Here is a 21,824-nt window from a genome sequence, read left to right on the forward strand (position 1 = left end):
TCTTTCCAAAGATTACAAAATTATTCTCATATATTTTCTACTAATACTTTTTCAATTTTGGCTTTTACATTGAGCTATTTAAATTTATGTATCCAGATTTTTTCCCTTTTGGTGTTAGAAATTATGCTGATTATTGAAATTCCATACTTTCTATGATTTGAAATGCCATTTTTTATTATATAAAGTTCTATATACATTTATTCATCAGTTTCTGTAGTCTCCATTCTGTATTCTTTGTACCAATACAATGCTAAGTTAATTATTACGGTACTTATCACTAGTATCATTTTTCAACTCTTTCCTTGGTCCCTTCCTAAACATAAACAACCACTCTAAACACTTATATGCAAACAAAGATGAAACTGATTGCAGGTTACATACAATACTTACTCCAAGTACTAGAATTTTTTTTTCTTCCCATTTAAAAGTCTCCCCCTGACCTTGAGGATAATTATTCTCTACAAAGTCAAAGTCCAGGGAGATATTCAGAAGCTTTCACTACCTGCTCTAACCTAGCAATCACTTAGGTCTCTCTGAACTCTTACCTGGTCAAAATGATCTACTTACTGTCTGTCTCCTAAATACAGAATGGACAGCCCTACCTCCATGTCTTCATTTACTCAAGTTACATTTCCTGGAACGCTTTCCTCCTTCCTTTCTTCTGATCTCTATATTTAAAGCTCAGCCCTCCTCCACAAAAGTTTTCCTAGATCACAGTTTCTGACACAATGGTCTCTCCTTCCCCTGAATTTACAGCATTTACTTCTTTCTTCTTAGCATAACTTGCCTAATGGTAGTTTATATTACTCTTCTCCTTGAGTAACTTTGCATATTAGTATTATGTTCAAGGCTTTGATAAAGGTCTCCAATTTTAGCCCCACCCCTAAATTTGCCTCTGTTAAACTTAGCATAGTTGTATTTTTTTAATGCTGCCTATTTTCAAAAGGGATTTAGAGCCACTAAAATCACTGACCACCACAATGAAGACATCGAGAAAGAAAAGCTTAAGAAATCCACTATCATCTAACAATTTCACCCACTCTTCAGCTTCCCAGTAAAGTCTCCAGCAGCAAGGAAAGAAAATTTGATGACGCCTAATGCCAGCCACATCACCCCAGCGGTCTTACCCAGTTACTGTACTCCTCAGCTCTAAAAAGACCTCTTACAAAAGCCTAGCAGAATCTTTTTTAAAAAAAAAAAGATGAAAGTCTCCAGCTGGAGCTGGCTTCTGTATCACATATTCATCTTACTTTCAGCAGTCAGATGATGATACTCTTGCATCTATCAGGAGACCAGCTTTTCTGATGTAATACTGAAGATGCTCTCTGTTTAGTATTAAAAACAGTAAAGTCTAGTTTAGATTTTTGCAAATGCATTTTACTCTCTAACAGTTTAGCAGAGACAGCCCCCATAAAAGTACTACACCTTAACCTTACTCCAACATAAACTCTTTGTTGTGATGCCATGGATTGACATTAACAAGTCACTAAAAAAAGAGCCTACTGAACTCATCATCTTGTCCCTTGAAACTGTTAGTAAGCACATACTGCACTACATTTTCAAGCATCTTCTTTAGAAAAATCATCAGTAGAAATTTCTGATTTTAGTGTTAGAATAAATGAGCTTATCCTGAACAGCTGGCTTCAGTAATGGGAAGAGTTTTCCCTCGTGATACCTATCCTTGGTAAAAATATAGACATCATAATGTATATTGTGTGTAGAAGAGTATCTTCATCCTTGGTTCCATTTTATAATTCCTACCACTATGTTCCCTCTATCTCACTCTTCTCTTCTACTTTTGTTACCTTCCTGAATTTTATATATGTTACCTTCCAAACATTTTATATAAGCACTGAGGTCAACAAGTTTCCTACCTTACTTTTCCCAATTAGCTGTTTAACAAATTTTTTAATGTTTTCAAAATTATTCAAAAATGACTTTAATGACTACATAATGTATTGTTATATTTATCATAGCTTATTACCCTATTAATGGATATTTTTAAGTTGCTGATGGGTTTTTTATCATCAATGAAAAACAGTTATACAAGAAATAAGTCATCTAAGACTTTTACTAAGTAAGATGGTTCTGTCACTATGCTTTATGGTAATTTGGTGAATTCACATTTAAAAAGTCATTCTGACACAGGGGCACCTGGGTGGTTCAGTTGGTTAAGCATCTGACTCTTGATTTTGGCTTAGGTCATGATCTCAGAGTTGTGAGATCAAGCCCCACATTGGGCTCTGTGCTGGGCATGGAACCTGCTTAAGATTCTCCCTCTCCTTCTCCCCCCACCCAACAAAAAATTTTGACAAATACTTCTGTAGTTAGATGGTGAGAAATGTGTCTTTTTCAGGAATTAAGGAGTCTTCAATCTGTTCACTGTGGGAGGGAAGAACCTTCCACTGTATCTGTTTTCTTTTTTCAAAGTAGTCTAATCTTAAGTAATGGGTCAGTTTATACTTTTCTTTTTACTAACTACAATGCCGACCCTATCTTTCAGTCCCCAAATTCTAGCAATAAATAAACCTGGCTTAGGAGTACCTAGTACCCCCTAGGCCTTTGTGCTATGGGAAACTAAGTACTACCCTAGGGAAGTTGATTGCAAGCTTACTGGCTAGAATGGTTAGGTAAACCCTTTATTTGAAAAAGACTAAGTTTCTATAGGACTTTTAAACTGTTATAGCAGATAAATCTTGCAACATATTTTCACCAAGCAAAGGCAAAGCTAAATGGCTTTCCAAAAACATCAAGGACAAAAGATTTGACAGGCAATTCTGAATATGGAACTAAGTGCTGTCTGCCATTTTGGATGCTCAAAACACAACACAAAAGCTTCCCACCATTGGTATAAAAGGTACAGGATAAAAGAGATGCAGAAATACAACAGCCACTTTCACATAAAATATTTTTGAATTAAAAAAAGAAAGCAAATTTCATTGTTCTCCTATCCTGCCTCCCAAAGGGGGAAAAAAAAAAACTGTTTGCCAAGTTGCATCATTCAGGAATCACAACCTCCGTTAAACTTCATAAACATGAAGTTACAAAAGACTTTGAATATGTCATCTTTTGTTTGCCTTGTGAAAGACCTGCATTAATATAAGGCTTCATAAAACTTTAAGACCACCTGGTAAAATAGGGCTAAAGATTTTTTTTTTTTAAGATTTTATTTATTTATTTGACAGAGAGAGACACAGCGAGAGAAGGAACACAAGCAGGGGGAGTGGGAGAGGGAGAAGCAGGCTTCCCGTGGAGCAGGGAGCCCGATGCGGGGCTCGATCCCACAATGCTGGGATCATGACCTGAGCCGAAGGCAAACACTCAACGACTGAGCCACCCAGGCGCCCCTAGGGCTAAAGATTTAAACGTACAAAATGAAACCACAAAAAGACTCAAAGACAATGGAAAATAGCTTTATAATCCTGAGGTAATTATGATCATTTTCCTAAGCTTTACACAAAACCCAGAAATTGTAAAGGAAAAGATCTTATATAAAAATCATACACTTGTTTGCCAAGTCACTATATAAGGGAAAAATATCTGTGACATGTATGAAAGAGTTTTCAAAACACTTCAAGTGCACCAATAAACCAGTAAGAAAAAGGTTGAAACACTGAGTGGAAAATTTAGCAAGCAGGGCACATGGGTGGCTCAGCCAGTTACGCAGCTGCCTTCAGCTCAGGTCATGATCCCAGGGTCCTGGAATCAAGTCCCGCATCAGGCTCCCTGCTCAGCAGGTAACCTGCTTCTCCCTCTGCCTGCTACTCCCCCTGCTCGTGCTCTCTCTCTCTATCAAATAAACAAATAAAATCTTTTAAAAAGGAAAAGTCTTTGAGAAAATCTTACATATAAAAAAAAATTTTAGCCAGGAACATACTCAAACAATTTATAGAAGACACAAAAATAACTTACTTAAATACTGAAAAAATGCTCAAACCTACTACCAAATAACACAGAGAGAAGCAAAATTATTTTAATGCCTAACCAATTAACAAAGACTAAACAGGTAAGTTAGATAAGATATGGGAAAATAGGCATTGTAAACAGTGGAAATGTATATTATCATCCTTTCAGTGATTTTTTCTTAAGTTTTATTTAAGTAATCTCTACACCCCACCTGGGGCTAGAACTCATGACCCCTAGATCAAGAGCCACATGTTCTTCTGACTGAGCCAGCCAGGCAACCCTTCCTTCGGTAATTTTTAAGAACAAAATTTTACAGGCAGATACCCTGTGACCCACCAATTCTCTTTCATTTCCTATTCATTTCATTTCTAGGAATTTATCTGATAGAAATACTCACATGAGTATGAAAATATATACACATATATGTAAGAATGGTTTATGGAACAACTTTTATAATATAAAATTAGAAAGTGGAAGGTCTACCAAGAGTGAATTTATTAAAATTAAAAAATAGAGTAGGTCAACATGCCTTGACATGGAGAAATATCAATATATTTTAAAAAGCAAGACAAATATGTATAGTAAAATGCTATTTATATTAATCTATATGCAATACTAAAATTTTAGAGTATCTTTCAAATCTAAAAAAAAAACAAAATTACATGTATCTGCTAAATTTTCAATGACCATTTATTAATTTTATAGTCAGCAGAAAAAATATTTTTTTCTAAAATAAAAGGACAAACCCAATTTTAAGTACAGTATATGACTGATACAAATCCAATCATCTTCTGGATGACCAGTTTCCTTAAGACAAGTCAAAGGGCTTAAAGGAGTCATAGAAAAATGTTTACTATCTGAGGTATGAGAAATTTACGGTGGAAAACTGACACTTTGATGAAAACAGGGCTTTGATGAGTCCACAGTGCAGTAATTATGGCATTAAGATGTGAGTCCTACGGCTGCCCTGCCTCTTGGTTACTATATTTATCATACGAGTGGATGCAAAGACAACCATAACCTATCTATAGTAAGTTGCCCTCTCCTAGTTCTGATAGAGTGGATTTCATTTAAAATACTGAAATCTATCACTAAAGATAGGTGTCTGGGGAAAAAAAAAATCTAGAACAGAGTAGTAATTTCACTTTATCCATGCCCAGAAAAAGGCACCAACAGGTTAACCTTTTGATGTAGAAAATAAATTAAGAAGTGAGTCAATACACAATTTCTTCACAAGTTTCCTTCTATGTTGTAACATCCCTCAATTGGGAAACAAAAGCAACTACTACCATATTTGAAGATAAAAGTACTCTTCTTTTGCTTCCATCTAAAAGAAGCCACACCTCTGATAAAAAGTCTGAAATGAAGTGAGTCAACAATATGAATTCAAACACTGTGGGGAAATGAAGATGCCTATTAGTATGTAAACATTCCTTTCACCAGGCAGTCTCATTCTGAGAAAAATTCCTGGCTTTCCGAGACTGTTATATCTTAATTCTGGAAGAGCCTAAAAGAGCCAACATATACATAAACTTGACCAGGCTCTATACTCATTTGGGCACCATGGGCCCCTGGTGGTCCCTTTTTCCTTTTCATGAATAAATAAGTAAAACTACTGGGTTTTGCCTCTTTGTTTTCCTCTATTCTCAAATTTTTAAAAAATAATTCATTTTTGCTTATTAAAAATACATATTTATCATATATCTACACTTTTTAATTTGCCCTAATTTTATGAAAAACAAAGGGATTTTCACTTCCATTGTTTTCCATTTTTAAAAATACCAATTAAATATACATTCATTGTTACTTTTTAGTGGTAATATTAGAAAATGTTAGTAAAGATACTGAGTTATCAACTAATCATATAAACAGCTGTTACCAACCCATGCATGATACATAACATATTCCTTTGCCTTTCACTTTCACTTATATTTACTCTCATAAAGTCCTCAGAAAAGTTTCTAAAACACTTGAATGTTCTGTATGCCCACCTTACTTAAAGTTAATCTCAAGGGTCAGATGCTGTAATAGGCAGGGCTGACTTCCCCAGAAGAAGGTATCTAAGCTCTAAACTATTTCTGAAAGACCAATGCTTACACACACAATGTATCTCTCAGAGGACCTAGGATTTCATATTCAGTGTAGGCTATGTTATGAAATCAACTTAAAGTAACATTTTAGAACATTAAACACATTTAGAACATTAAAAACATCCATTTCCTACTGTCAGAAGTTAGACTGATGATCTTCCTTAGACTTTAGATGTGCAAAAAAAAAAAAAATCAAAACCAAAATTAAAAGCCCAACCATAAAAAGCACACTGCAGTTTCAGGACCTTTAATGCAGCAGAGTGCAAAGTCACAGTCAGGAGAGGGGCCAAGTTTCCTTCAACCCAGAAAAAGCCAAAAGCTCTACCAAAATATCAAATTAAGATACCATTTGACTGTTCCATCAAACTTCCTAGTCAAAAAAGACATATCACATTCTTATCACACTTCAAATGCACGATATACTTTATGTATTGGCCTACTTATGTAAGCCAATAATACTTTGTAGGGGCAGATCACTCTGCCACTTACAAAGTGATGTCATTTTCATACCTGATTTGAGCTTCACAAATACCCCATGAAGTAAGGTAATTGGCTATTACGTACAATGTACACATGGAAACAAGACAGAGTCACAAATTATGCACTCAACATCATTAAAACATCCTGACTCCCATTCCAATGCTCTTTTTACAGTAATTTCATCATGATGGTAACACGAACCAGAAGGTTTTAGGATAGTGATTTATGGACAAATACTAAAGAAAAATTAGATTTCTGACTTCCTGTAATTAGGGAGGAAAATCTTTGACTCACTTTATTTTTTAATACTTCCTTCAAAAAACCTACCAGCCCTTAAACAAGCTTCCAACATCAGATGCCCTATAAAAAAAGAAAATCCCTAAACTTATCAGTTACTTCCAATCCTTCCTACATTATAGGGCTAAATTTCATCTTAGAACTCAAATTGAGAAACTTTTTTCAAGTTTATCTGGTGCAGTATATTGGACATGACCTTTGAAACACACTCACATCCCTAATTTGTTTTAATCTAGTCAAAACTGTAAAACTGCCAGCAAGGAAATTCTTGAAAATGTAACTTACCACATACATTATGGCAACTTCCTCACCTAACCACACATAAACATGCAAACAATCCAGCCTCTAGTAGTTCTGCATTGTTAGATGAGTCTGCATTTTCTGTTTTAAAATATCCTGGGCTTAACAGGCCTTGCTGCTGTGTCCATGTTCTTTACATGTCAGAAACTATTGCTCTAGGATCTTAACAGTTCATACTCATCTAGCTTTTTAAAATCTTTATTTAACTTAGATAAGAATACAACTACACAATCGAGACTACAATACTATGGAACCAGTTAGTAAATCAAACATGTTAATCAATTTGTTTCTTATGCCCTGTAAATGGACTCAATTACCTATTAAGATATTGAGCTAAAACAATACACAATATATACAAAATTAAAAGATCATAAAATAGTGAAAAGGAATTGAAATTTGAGGAGGAAGCAAAGCTTCAAAGAAAATAAAATACGAATACTATAGCTTGAAAAACAAAAAAAAAGCTTTAGAATGGATATTGTATTAAGACTTAATGGATACTTGGGAGTTGAGGTTAAACCTCAATTTTTCAGGACTGATAACTGCAAAAGTACATAGAATATTCCTACAGAAGACCAAGACCAATGTGACCCTTTCTTTAGGACAGAAAACAAAATATGGGCTAAATAATATGCTTCTTACCCATTCATATCCAACATATCCATAATAGAAAATAAAAGTAAGCACAATCCAAAATATCAGTACTATATAAAACATGGTACTCAAAGTGATTTAATGAAAACAAGCTTTAAAAGCCCCCATTTCGGGGCGCCTGGGTGGCTCAGTCGGTTAAGCATCTGCCTTCGGCTCAGGTCTTGATCCCAGGGTCCTGGGGTCAAGCCCCGCATCGGGCTCCCTGCTCAGCGGGGAGCCTGCTTCTCCCTCTCCCACTCTCCCTGTGTTCCCTCTCTCACTGTGTCTCTTTCTGTCAAATAAATAAATAAAATCTTTAAAAAAAAAAAGCCCCCATTTCATCATTGCTTAACTTCTTTATTTCCACTGGCAAATGCTTACAAATAATAAATTTAAAATTCTCCTATCTCTAGATCTTTTCATATTAATATATGCCCATCTTTTGTCACCTAATAGATTGACAGGAATAATCAACATTGCACTGCCTTAACTAAAGACTAAGCACTTCTGTCGTTGATTTTACCGTACAAAATGAAAACATTAAAATGAGATGTACAAATGCTAAGAATTATTGTCATATCTGGGGCTTTTTTTCCTTTTTAATCCAACGAATGCATTTCTTGCCCCTTCCAGACAAATAATTTACACTTAAATTAATCTGTGGATGCAGTAACAGGGGCTCTGTGTAGGTTTTTTGTTGTTGCTTATTTGCTTTTTAAAGCAATGTTTAAAGGGTCTATGGAATTGCTGCACCAGTATCCTTTTTTTAAATTAAGTTCTTTTCCTCGGAAAATACCAGAAAATATAAAGAAAAAGTTATTTATGGTTTCACCATCTGATCACTTTTGTAACTATCTTTTCAGCTTATTTTTAATAGACATGATCACTTCTGGTTCTATAGTTTCATTTACAAAATTAGAATTATATTTTCTAATCTGTTTTCATTTAAAAAGTATTTCCCACACCCCTGAATATTATTTGGGCATGATTTTTATTTAATAACTTCTTTAGAATCCTATCCTTCACTTTAAGGGTTAAAAATTACGCATTAAAATAATACCCTCACTTTCTCCTGTCCCTTCACCTTTATGATAAGAACTCGGCAAAGAATAGTAAACCATTCACACTAGCATTCAAGGTGTGATACATTGTATCCCCCTGAGAAACGTGGGATCTAGTAAGATTCAAACCTTAAACCAAAAATATGAAGCGCTAACAGAGACAGTTCAAGCACTATCCAATGGATATAACCTTACTGGAGGAGGCAAATCTAAAATTCGCAGGACTCAACAGTTACCTATTCTAGCTGCAAGAAAGCTCCACTTCGTTTTTAAATAAAGCAATTGTGAAGCAGGGCAAATTTCACCCACCCAACAAAGTACCGTAATTGACTGAGTTCGTTAAAATTGCCGCTCCCAATGGCAGAGCTGGATTCATTAAACAAAGATAAATATGTAGAGCATACAAGGAACTGTGTGGACAGCTGCTACAGTGGAGTTATCGTTCAGGAAGACCACGCTAAAGTGGGCCGGTTGAGGGGGAAAAGGATAAGGAAAGGGATCTGATCACTGTCAGCCTGGCGTATAAGCAGAAATCTCAGTTGCATTATTTAATATTTAATCTTTCTATTCCTGGCATCACGGGGCTCAAACGTCACCAAAAAAGATGGGCCGGCTGAAAAAACCGGCCGGGTGACGCACATAACATCTTACCATATGGATTCTCATCAATCAAGACCAAGAAGCGCCCCAGCCAGCCTAGTGAAGGAAGAAAGGTCCCCCCGGCCATCAGCTCCCCCAATTCCCTGGTACGCCGCTCCGGTCCGCAAGGAGGGATCGGAGGCTGCAAGACCTCCCGACCCTATGCCTCAGGGGCCGGATCACCTGGGGGGCTGCGGACTCGCGTTCCCAGACCACCCTTGAGCCAGCTCCCGCCCGGAGTCAGCCCCCGCCCGAGCAGCCCCCAGCCTCAGAGAAGACCCCGCCTCTGCCTCCGCCAGACAATTCAGCAGCGGGTGCGGGACAGGGCCCCGACAGGCGGCCGAGACTCCTCTCCTGGGGTCCCAACCCGCCCAGGGCCGTACCTGAACGGGCAGCGCCACCTCCGCCCGACTGTGCAGACTGTCGCGGTGGCAGCGGTCCCAGCTCCGACACAGTGACGCCTCACTTAAAAACAACAACCTGCTCGCTGGCGTCCGTAGCCGGGAGGCGGCGGCCGGCGGGGCGCCGCAGCGCATGCCGGAACTCGTAGTCCCTACCTCTCCTCATGTCGGGCACGGGAGGAGGGAAGAACTACGACTCCCGAAGAGGAGCGCAGCCCGCCCTGGCTTGGCGGCAGGAAGCTAGGCGGGGCGGCAGCGATCCCCACAACATCCGGGCCCCGGCGCTAGAGAGGCTCCGCGGTCAGTTGCCATGGAGACGGGCTGCTACAACAACTCTAAAGGATTCGCGGTTTCACCCCGAGGGCGGCTCCCTGGATTAGGCGGATTAGTTGATACCTATTGATCTAGCGGACCGTTCACGATTTCTTTGCGGCTTTAATTGGATCTAGTAAAAAGGCTTCTCCCCAGCGCGCTCGCTGGTCTTCTTGCCATCCGCTGCCGGGAAAGACTGCGTTTGCCGAAAAAATAAAGAAGATACCGAGAATGACCGAGTACGACTGGGTGGGTGTGGGCAGAGGGCTGAATGTTTTTGACAGTTGGTATTCCTTGCTATAAATTTGGGGCACTCCGCACCGCCACTCGCCCCACCCCCCAAGAAACACCTTTCTAGGCAACCACTGGGCTACACAGATGTAAATGTGCATCGCGTTGAGCCAGAATTGCCTCTGGAAGTATAAAATGATTGGGGATGGTGTGCAACTGCGGTGATGGCTTTAAATGAGAAAAACGTATCTTGTTAATTTTACATTTTTTTACACTGTGCCTTGTTCAAAAGGATAGGAGCAAAAAAAAGAAGAAAAAGAAAAAAGAATATGGTACACTTGTATTCACTTTTGGTGGAAACGTAGAAAGTTAAGGTTTAAGGTTAAACTTAAGGTCTGTCCCCCAATTGTGGCAAAAAAAAAAAAAAGAAATAAGAAAAGCAATAACAAGGAGAATGATGGGACTGAGCAGAAACAAAAAGGTGCCTCAAAATTAGACTTTTGGAGGGCTTTTTGTTTGCTTTTGGTGTTGCTATAGTTAACATCACCTGTGACTACAACATCAAAAAAAAAAAAACGATTTTTTAATCTTAAAATTACAGCTCCCATAAAGAGCATTTTTATTATCTCAATGACTTGTTCTTATTTATCTTTTTAAAAATGTGTATGTGTTTATAAGGAAGAAGTTTGAAAAGTCACAGTGGCTTGGCTTTCTCTAATTCCAGGGGAGTCTGAAAATTACATCAGTGAGAAAGCTAATACCATCTCTTTGTAGATTTTTATTCTTTTCAAGGCACTTTCACAGTCTAATTTTTTAAGACCGTCAATTTTAGAAGAATCATTTACAATTTTAATTAACTTTTTTATCCTTAAGTAAATAATATTTGCTGATCCTATGTGTAACCTGGCAGAGCATTTAAAATAATCGTTTTATTATTCTTTGTATAAGGCTGTTTGTTTTTAATTGTATTAATTTGAATTCCACATTTTAAGAATATCAGATTTGAAGAGGGTGAAACCCAAATAAGAAAACTGCAGTGACCTATGACAAAAAGTAAAAGCAATGAGTATTTTGTTTCTAAGTCTGTGAACATTTGTGAATTATCCTGGAAGTCAAAAAGATTCAGGTAGACCCTAACATTTCCTGATTATATGGTACAAATTATGCCAACAAAGTTTATCAGCTAATTTGTCTTCTGTTTTGACTAGATTTGGTTTACTGTATTACATTTTGGGCCAAAGATGACCAGAAGGTGGTAGAAGGTGATTTGATGAGAGTCAGTCCTCTGTGACTGAGGCTGCCGTGGGCAACCTGACTGGGTATCCATAAAGTAAGTTAGGGTTGGTACTTTTTCCTACAAATCACAGGGGAGCCATCTTCCACCTACGAAGCTTTCCCTGTACTCCAGAAACCTAGACATTTTGAGAAAACCTGACTTGTTGAGATACCATAGGATTCTGGTGACTTGCTATTATCCAGTGTCTGTGCTCTTGATATTTAAAACAAATTAATTGGCAGTGTCACAAAGAAGTAGCAAGATCTGATGAGTTCTACTTCCGGCTTTGCCAGCTTCCTGCAAGAATATGAATATGAAGTATTAGTCAACTGTACTATACTAATGTAGAGGTATTAACCTGTAAACTTCAGAACGGAATCTGGAACATCATCCATATGCATTGAGATAAACCTGAAAGAAAATGGTAAAAACTAATTCCATGTATATAACAATTTATCACTTACATCCAGTTTTCTTTCATTTTATCTCCAAAACCACAAGAATTATGACAGGTTTTTTGTTTGTCTTGCTTTGTTTTTACCAATTTACAAATGATACACAGAGGTGAAATCCTGGTAAGGGATTGGAACCTAAGTCACAGTTGCTGACTGGTGCTACTCCAACAACACTCTATTGATATTCATTCAAATCTGAACAAAGGAAAAGAAAGTGGATTAACTACTTCATATTTCCAGAATTGGGCTCAGCTTTCAAAACAAATTAGGTTCCTGACCTTGAGAAACTTAACTTGGCAAGATATTTAGTAGAATAAACCAGGAATTCAGGACAAGCTCAGTTATGCTAAAGAGGAACCTAACTAATCTGACCCAAATTTGAAACTCAAAAAGGTTTTATCCTCCCTTAAGTCTGACACAACAGCACTGTAAACATTCTTATCTTCATTCTAGAGGAAGAAATTGAGATTATGTTACTAGTATTAAAGATTTAGAATTCATAAAGGGTCTCAGCTTCATAAATCACAAGAATCTACTCTAGAATCTTCAAAGAAAAGGCACTTTAATGCATGTAAACAATCTTCTATTTAATACAACCTTAAAAGATCAGTTACTGTACACTGCCAACTACCATGAAGTTATTTAGATATAATAATGTAACTTCTAATCTGGAAGGATTTAAATCTTAAGTATTACCAATATTTTTAAGTACTGCCAAATTTTTTTGTTGTATTTTTAACTACCAAATTTTTTTGCCTAATTGGACACCACAGAACACACTTATTAAGAGCTTCTTATCACAAATGAGGGGCCGTATCATGAGTAAATCCACACATCCCTTTATACTTTTTGAATAACAAAATCAGTTCTGTTAAAAAGAAAAACAGGGGCCAAGGTGGAGTCACTTGTCCCCAGGACAGCAAAGGAAGATTTAATTGCACTTTCAACCTCTCCAGGAGAGGAATTTTAAGCCAATCAATCTGGAATTTTCTTGTCAACACCAATGAGGTGATCTGTTACCTGGGCCTGCCCTCTCCCTCCCCCAAAGGCAAACCAGGGGATCTGCTTGATAAGAACCTCTGTCCTTGGGGCACCTGGGTGGATCAGTCCCTTAAGCCTCTGCCTTTGGCTCAGGTCATGATCCGAGGGTCATGGAATTGAGCCCCACCTCAGGCTCATTGTTCAGTGGAGAGCCTGCTTCTCCCTCTCCCTCTTCTGCTCCCTCTGCTTATGCTGCTTTCTCTCTGTCAATAAATAAAATAAATAAAATTAAAAAAAAAAAAAGAACCTCTGTCCTACCCCCTAAGGGGAAATTCTATTGGATATTCTTTCCTGCTTTGTCAACGATTAGTTGACCATAGAGTTGAGGGTCCATTTCTGGGTTCTCTATTCTGTTCCATTGATCTATGTGTCTCTTTTTGTTTTTTAATATTTTTTAAATTTAAATTCAATTAAATAACATATAATGCCTCAGAGGTAGAGTTCAGTGATTCGTCAGTCTTCTGTAATACCCAGTATCCTTATATCACATGCTCTCCTTAATGTCCATCAACCAGTTACCCTGGCCCCCAGGTTACCCTCCACTCCAGCAAACCTCAGTTTGTTTCCTATGATTAAGAGTCTCTTATGGTTTGTCTCCCTCTCTGATTTCATCTTGTTTTATATTTCCCTCCCTTCCCCTATGATCCTCTGTTTTGTTTCTTAAATTCCACATATGAATGAGATCATGATAATTGTCTTTCTCTGACTGACTTATTTCACTTAACATAATACCCTCTAGTTCCAACCACGTCATCACAAATGGCAAAATTTCATTTTTTTGATGGCTGAGTACTATTCTATTCTATACACACACACACACACACACACACACACACACGCATCTTCTTTATCCATAGTTTGGCTATGGGGACATTGCTGCCATAAACATCGGGGTGCATGTGCCCCTTCAGATCACCACATTTGTATCTTTGGGGTAAATACCCCTTAGTGCAATTGCTGGGTCATAGGGTAGCTCTATTTTCAACTTTTTGAGGAACCTCCATACTGTTTTCCAGAGTGGCTGCACCAGCTTGCATTCCCACCAATAGTGTAGGAGGGTTCCCCTTTCTCCGCATCCCCGCCAACATCTGTCGTTTCCTGACTTGTTAATTTTAGCAATTCTGACTGGTGTGAGGTGGTACCTCATTGTGGTTTTGATTTGTATTTCTGCTTCATTTATCCTAGCAGGTAGAGCCTCCATTTTTTTATTGCATCTCATTAATAGTCTTTTTTATTTCAACTTGATTAGATTTTTGTTCTTTTATTTCTCCAGAAAGGGATTCTCTGGTGTCTTCTATGCTTTTTTCAAGCCTAACTAGTATCTTTATAATCGTTATTCTGAACTCTAGTTCCAACATCTTACTTATGTCCATACTGATTAGGTCCCTGGCAGAAGTACTGCCTCTTGTTCCTTTTTTTGAGATGAGTTTTTCTGTCTTGTCATTCTGTCCAGAGAAGAATGGATGAACAAGAGAACAAAATACTAAAATGTCAACAATGACCCCAGAGAAATATACACTAAACAAATCAGAAGAGACCCAAAACCAAAAATAAATAAATAAATAAAAATAAAATAAATAAATAGGAGAGAATAAAATCAGGTAGGTGAGTAGAATAGAGAAATACACTCGATCCTGTGTGTATTTTGGTCTCTTTGTTAGAAAACTAGATCCCAAAATTGTAAAGAAAGAAAAACATATGTGTACAAAAATAAAATTAAATATAGAGAAAGGACAGAATGTAAGGGTAAAAATGAAAATTAAAAGACAAAAACAACAACAGAAAAAAGGAATATAAACAGCAGGTGAACAGAACAGAGTATCCTGGGTACATTTTGGTCTGTTTGTTAGAAGAAAATACATCCCAAAATTGTAAAGAAAGAAAAACTTATGTATATATATAAATAAATAAAATTAAATACATTGAAATGATAGAATGTAACCATAAAGATGAAAATAAAAAAAAGAAATTAAAAAAATGAGAGAATATGATCAGACAGGTGAAGAGAACAGAGCAATACAATAGATTCTGGGTGTATTTTTGTCTGTTTGTTAGAAGAAACTGCATCCCAAAATTGTAAAGAAAGAAAAACATATATATACAAAAGTAAAATTAAATACAATGAAAGGATAGAATGTAACTGTAAAACGTGAAAATTAAAAGAAACTTTAAAAAAGAGCTGATAAAATAAGAAGTTGATTGAAAAGGAAAGAGAAAAAAATTAAAATTGAAAGACTCTAAAGACTCACGAGAAGAAAACCATGAATTCTATATACTATTTTGCCCTAGCGCTAGAGTTTTTCAGTTCTGTATGATTGTTAAACTTGGTCTTAGCTGACTGTTCTTGCAGATATTGTTCCTCCAATTCTCTGGTGTATTTGCCCTGGGTGGAATTGCATTTAGCCAGGGGGCCAGGCTAAGTAATCTGCTCTGGTTTGCTTTATGTGCCTTTTTTTCTCTTAAGGCTTTCCCTGCCACTTGAGAGGATGAGAATGAAAATGGTGGCCTCCCCATCTCCAGCCCCATAACTGGAAGCTCAGGGCCCTACTCCTCAGTGCACCTTCAGGGAAAAGCAGTCAGTCACTCCTGTCTCCCTGGTCTCCGTCTGCACTCTGTGCTCACCCAGCCTGTGACCAAGCGTTTCTATCTCAGGCACATGACTCTGTTTCGAGTCTCCAAACACTGCAGACTCTGCAGTGTGCACCTGCACAGCTCCTTCCAGGGAAGGGGGGGGGGGGTCTCACCGTGGTTGTACCGCTTGCTGGGGCCCTGCTTGAAGAGCAGTCGCCTGACTGTGTTCATGGTTTATGGCAACTCCGAGCTGAGAGCCCACTCTTGGGCTCACTGATTGCAGCTGGCTTCCCCACTCCAATGCCTGGGAAATCTGCCGCACTCAGGCACCTTTGTTTTTTTTTTTGTGATCCTGAGACCACACTGTCCCACCTAGGATTCCACCCCACTTCCCCACCTAAGCAACTCTTACAGCAGAAGATACGCAAATACCAACAAGATTCCCAATTAGTCTGCTTGACATGTTCTTGTATAAGCCATGCAGGTATGATTATGGCCTTCTCTCTCCCCACACTCCTTTGCCTATCTCCCAGAGGCCTCTTTAACTCCTAGCCACATCTTTCATAACAAGTGTATGTAGCCAGTACTCACAATGTCATGTAGGGCTCAGCAGCTTGAGCATCACCTGGGACTTTGTTAGAAATGCAGAATCTTGGCCCTACACCACACCTGAGTCAGAATCTACTTTTTAACCAGATTCCTGTGTATTTCATATGTACATAAAAGTAAAAGAAGCACTGTACAAAAGAACACTACTATGGATAAAGGACTTCTAGTTTCAGATAACTTCTGAGGGTTATTGGTAGGTAAGATTTTGTTTTTGATTAGCAAAGCCAAAGGAATGAAGTGGGCCCTAAAGGTGGCAGGGTCAGTGGTAGCTGGAGGTTCTAGCAAGATAAATATTCATAAAATAATGGTCTAATTCCCAAGAACTGAGCAGTGAAGTTTTTCTCAGGCCAAAGATTAAGGCTCTCAGCTCAATATACCAAGACAATAGAACAATAAGTAAACACCTCAAACCTTTGTCAATTAAAATGTCAATCTTTAAAGAAATGGATAGTTAACATGGAAAACTTGAGGAAAAAAAGACCAGCAATCTCATCTCTAACAGCTATGTTTGTAATAGGGTAATTCATAATAAGAAAAAGGCTTTTTCCCCTTATGCAAATACAGCAGCAAATCAAGCACTCTTGGACTGGATTTTCAAGAAGATCCAAACAGTTTCTCAAAATTACTGAAAGAAGCTCTTCTGAAAAGTTACTTTGCCTTATGATTGTCATTAAGGCAAAGCATGAGAACATAATATACTACTCTATGATATCACTTCATTTTATAAACTGTATGTTTACAAACTTTATAATTTCTATGGAATAAATGATACTTTTAAAAGATGATATTTAAAAAGAACAAATAATCCAGGCTCCCTTATTTTACAAACAGAAAACTGAAGTATAGACAATCAGATTTACCCAAATTCTCACATTCCCAGCAAGTCCAGGAGACTACAACCTGGGTCTCATAACTCCAGTGCTCTTTTCATTAAACTTGATTCAGATTTTTAAATCCCTTAATCACAGAAAAATAATTCCAAAAAGTTTATTAAGGACACTGTTCAAGTAGAACATTAATAGTTGACTAAAGAGTTGATTGAATATGGTTTTATAGTACTGTTAAATGAAAAGGTAGATTTTAGGGATGTTATTCCGGGGAAAACATTTTAACTCAGGTTCATTTCAACTTGTGACACCTTTTTATTTTTCAAGATTATAACCAGCCACAAGTACAGTTAAAACATGAGTAGATATAAGATGGTATATGTATGTTCTTACTTATGGTTCTTACATATATTTATGATATTCCCAACTAGAAACACAAGCAAAATTGAGTTTATAAAGGATTAACCACTGCAAGTCTATCAGAAAAAAAAAAAAAAAAGCTATCTGTTACAATCTCAAAATGAAGGTTATTAAACAAACAAACAAACAAAATCTATAGTACCAGAATTTAGGCAATCCCATCAGGTTGGAATTATACTGAGATAATTAAGCCAGGGCAGGGTTAATATTCATCTTCACCAATGTAAACTGAGGAAGAAACATAACTATTTAAGAAACTATTTTCAAGTACTTAATTTGTATATTTGGCATAAACAATATAATCAAAATTATCATCCATTTAACCAGTACATGTTTCAGTTCTTTTATAAGTAATGTTGTGGACTGAATTTTTACTACAGTTAAGTTTCTTAGGATAGACTTAAAAACTAAAATTTCAGGATTCAAAGTCATTAACAGTTTTTAGTTCTTCATACATTTCATTAATTTTTTTAAATGGGGTTACATTAATTTACCTGACAATCATCAATACAAAGTGCTCTTTCACTGCCAAATTGGGTATGGGTTTTCATTTACATTTTTTAAAATACAGTTATGTTTCCTACCAAGATACAGTTTATCTTTTAGAATAGTTATCTTTGCTTCATCAGAGTTGCAATATTTTGCCTATCATTTTTTACATAGGAATAAAAATGTTTATGAGTTAAATACATTAATCCTTTGTCATTCTTTCTAGGTAATGTTCCCAGTCTGTGGTTTACCTTTTAATTTTGGTTAACTGTATCTTCAGGTATAAATAGGACAATTAAATACCTCAATCCCTTCCTTTATAATTTCTTTTGTCACTTTTAAATTTATAATGTCCTCCTTTCTCAGAGGGTTAAAAATACCTTTCTCCTAGTTTCTGGTTTTTCTATAATGTGATTTTTAGTCAGTGTGTATTTAATTCATCTGAAGTTTATTTTGATATTTGAAGGCGAAGATATATATTTTTGAAAATAGCTAGCTAGTTTCCCAACATCATTTACTGAGTTGGTTTCCTATATGTTTGTCTTCGATATAATAAATTATAGGCCTTAGGAATTTTGTATTATTTATCACTGCATTTCCAACATCTAACAATGTGTGGCACACACTAGGCACTCAATAAGTATTTGCTGAGTCAATGAATGAGTGATAAATAGTTTATATAGTCTGTTCCATTTGAATTCTCTCATCTTCATTAATGAAGCTTGATGTTTTTAATAGACTTGGCTTTACTAAGGATAAAGCATGTTATATGCATGTGCTAGAAAGCTATGTGCACTTTTGCATCCATTCTTTTGAATATCTTGCTCCCTTGCATCCCCAAATAGCTAAATTACTTGTAAGTATCAATTAAATTATATGTATATATACACATATTTAATTTATATATTAAAAAGTGTAGTAAGTTGCACCACCAGCTACCCAATGTTTGTCCAGAACCCTAGTAGTCATCCTTGATCTGTCCCTCATCACCACCCACATTCAATTAATCACCAGACCCTGTGAATTCTTCCAAAATATATTTCAAATTTGTTTACTTATCTCCCTCTCTATACCACCACCCTACTATAGATCATTGTCATCAGTCACTTGGACTGCTGTAGCTCCTTTCTACATCCATTCAAGGCTCTGACAGCAGCCAAATTAATTATACTAAAACTCGTTACTTAATGACATGCATCTCCTTAGTACCCTTCAATAGCTTTCCATTGCTTTTACCATAAAGATCCATATTTTTAACAGAGTCAACAAGACCCTTCAGGATCTGGCCTCTGTCCCTTTATTCTCATCTCAGTCATTTTCACCCTAACTTACTTGACTTTGGCCATGCTGAGTTTATCTTTGTTCCCACTTCTATCTTCTCTGGCCTTCCAGTCTTAGATTCAATGATACTTCACTAAATTGGCCTTTCTTAGCCTCCATACTAGGTTAGAACCCTCTATAAATTTTCATAAATATCTTGTATTTTTTTTCTCCATAGGACTTACCACAATTGTAATTATTAGTTGTGTAATTATTTGCTTAATGGTTATGCCGACAAGGCTAAAATCCCTAAATGTTTTTTTCTTTTCATTCTAGAATTCAGCAGTATGTCCTCTTCTAGCTATGACTTCTTGCAGATTTTCTCCATGATTTACAAATGTTTTTATAAATTCTCATGATTCCAGTACAGGATTTTTAAAAGCTATTTTATACATACTTTTGATAAGTTTACTTTCTACAGATATTATGTCATTTAATGAGGATTAGCCACTGCCCTCAACAGAATTCCTGAAAAAGTGAAGTGGACGTGCTAACTTTTTTGTTTTGTATTTTTCCAGGTTTATTGAGATAAAATTGACATATAACAGTGTGTACGTTTAAGGTGTATTACACGATTTCTTGTATGTATGTATTGTGAAATGGTTAGCACAATAAGGTTAACACATTCATCACCTCACATAATTAAAATTATTTTTGTGCTGAGAATATTTAAAATCTACTCTCTTAGCAACTTTCAAGTATATAATAAAGTATTGGTAACTATACTCATCATGCTGTACATTAGATCCCTTGAACTTATTCTTCTTATAACTGGAAGTTTGTACTCATTGACCAACACCTCTCCATTTCCCCCACCCCCTGAAAACCATCATTCTTCTGTTTCAATGAATTTGACTTTTTAAAAATTTTAGATTCATATATATGTGAGATTCTAGTATTCTTTGTCTGACTTAGTTCACTTAGCATAACGCCCTCCATGTTTGAAATGGCAGGATTTCCTTCTTTTTATGGATGATTAATATTCATGTGTGTATGTATACGTGAGAATATAGTATGCTACATCTTTATCCATTCATCCATTAATGGACATATCTTGGCTATTATTGTGAATAGTACTGCAACGAACATGGGGGTGCAGATATCCCTTTGAGATAGTGATTTCACTTCCCAGAACTGGGATTGCTGGATCATATGGTAATACTAATTTTAATTTTTAATGTTTTGAGGAATCTCCATACTGTTTTCTATAGTTGCTCCATCAGTTTGCATTCCCACCAACAGTGCACAAGTGTTGCCTTTTCTTCACATCCTCACCAACACTTGTTATTTGACACTAGCCATTCTAACAGGCATGAGATGATATCTCATTGTCGTTTTAATTTCCATTTCTCTCTGATCATTAATGATGTTGAACACCTTCTCACGTTCCTGGTGACCATCTGTCAGTCTGATCTGGAAAAATGTCTATTCAGGTCCTCTGCTCGTTTTTAATCAGATTATGTTTTGTTATTGCTTTGTATGAGCTCCTTGCATATTTTGGATACTAACCCTTTATCAATATTGTTTGCAAATATTTTCTCCCATTCTGTAGGTTGTCTCTTCATTCTGTTGATTACTTCTTTTGCTGTGCAGAAGCTTTTCAGTTTGATGCAGTTTCGCTTATTATTTTTGCTTTTGTTGCTTACACTTTGGGTGTCATATCCAAAAAATCTATGCCAAGAACGACATCACAGAGCTTTCCCCTGTGTTCTTTTCTTGGAGCTTTGTGCTTTCAGGTCTTATATTTAAGTCTTTAATTCATTTTGAGTTGATTTTTGTGAATGATATGTATAAGATAGGGTTGATGCTAACTTTAGTTTTGTTTTTTTTCCAAAATTTTATAATTGAGAATAATTTGATGTGTTTATATTTTAGGACAAGAAATGTGCTTCAGCTTCAAATTCAGGCACAGAAGTGAAACCTGAACAAGTTCCTCCTTGTGTGAACCCTGGCAATCCTGTGTTTTCATGTATGTTGGACCCAAAGACACTCCATACAGCTACCTCACTATCAAAACCTAAGATGATTATGTATAAAACCAATTCATGTAATTATGGTGAATTTTTACCTATGCCACAGTTTTTTCCCTGCAGTTATACTCCAAGGGAGCAAGTATTTTCAAGCCATATTAGAGCTACTGGATTTTATCAAAATAACTCTCTCAACACTACACCTGATAGAACCAGAACCCTTGATTTTCCTAATTTTCAACATACTCTATGAAAATATATTCCTTTGTATATTTAAGAGAAAATATACTCAGGAAAAATGAGTTTTAAATCTAAGGCTGGAATACCTAACTTGGAACATAGAAGTATTTGAATTAGTTAAAAGAATACCTTTAAGAAATAAAGCATTTGAACTGATAACTGAACGAAAATAAAAATGTGTTCAAAATAGAATAAAAAGTAGACATGTTTTAGTACATCTTGGCTTTATTTAGTACATGTTCTCCAAAAATTTCAA

The 21,824-nt window shown here is 36.4% G+C and overlaps 2 protein-coding genes across 3 annotated transcripts in view; one reads left to right on the plus strand and one right to left on the minus strand.

Moving 5' to 3' along the window:
• CCPG1 (cell cycle progression 1) overlaps positions 1–10,009 on the minus strand; it is a 41,393-nt gene extending 31,384 nt beyond the window's left edge. Inside the window, exon 1 of one of the 2 annotated variants that reach the window (XM_032418106.1) lies at positions 9,790–10,009. The gene's annotated coding sequence lies outside the window, so the exon portion shown is untranslated. The remainder of the gene's footprint in view (positions 1–9,789) is intronic. The other variant, XM_032418107.1, reaches the window with a different exon arrangement.
• A 115-nt stretch (positions 10,010–10,124) lies between these two features.
• On the plus strand, positions 10,125–21,715 carry CUNH15orf65 (chromosome unknown C15orf65 homolog). Its single transcript, XM_032418111.1, has 2 exons — positions 10,125–10,368; positions 21,234–21,715. Exons 1-2 carry the CDS (start codon positions 10,351–10,353, stop codon positions 21,579–21,581), a joined length of 366 nt encoding a protein of 121 aa, XP_032274002.1. The 5' UTR covers positions 10,125–10,350; the 3' UTR covers positions 21,582–21,715.
• The last annotated feature ends 109 nt before the right edge of the window (positions 21,716–21,824 follow it).

Source organism: Phoca vitulina, unplaced genomic scaffold (assembly GCF_004348235.1).
Source record: "Phoca vitulina isolate PV1807 unplaced genomic scaffold, GSC_HSeal_1.0 scaffold20, whole genome shotgun sequence".
NCBI lineage: Eukaryota > Metazoa > Chordata > Mammalia > Carnivora > Phocidae > Phoca > Phoca vitulina.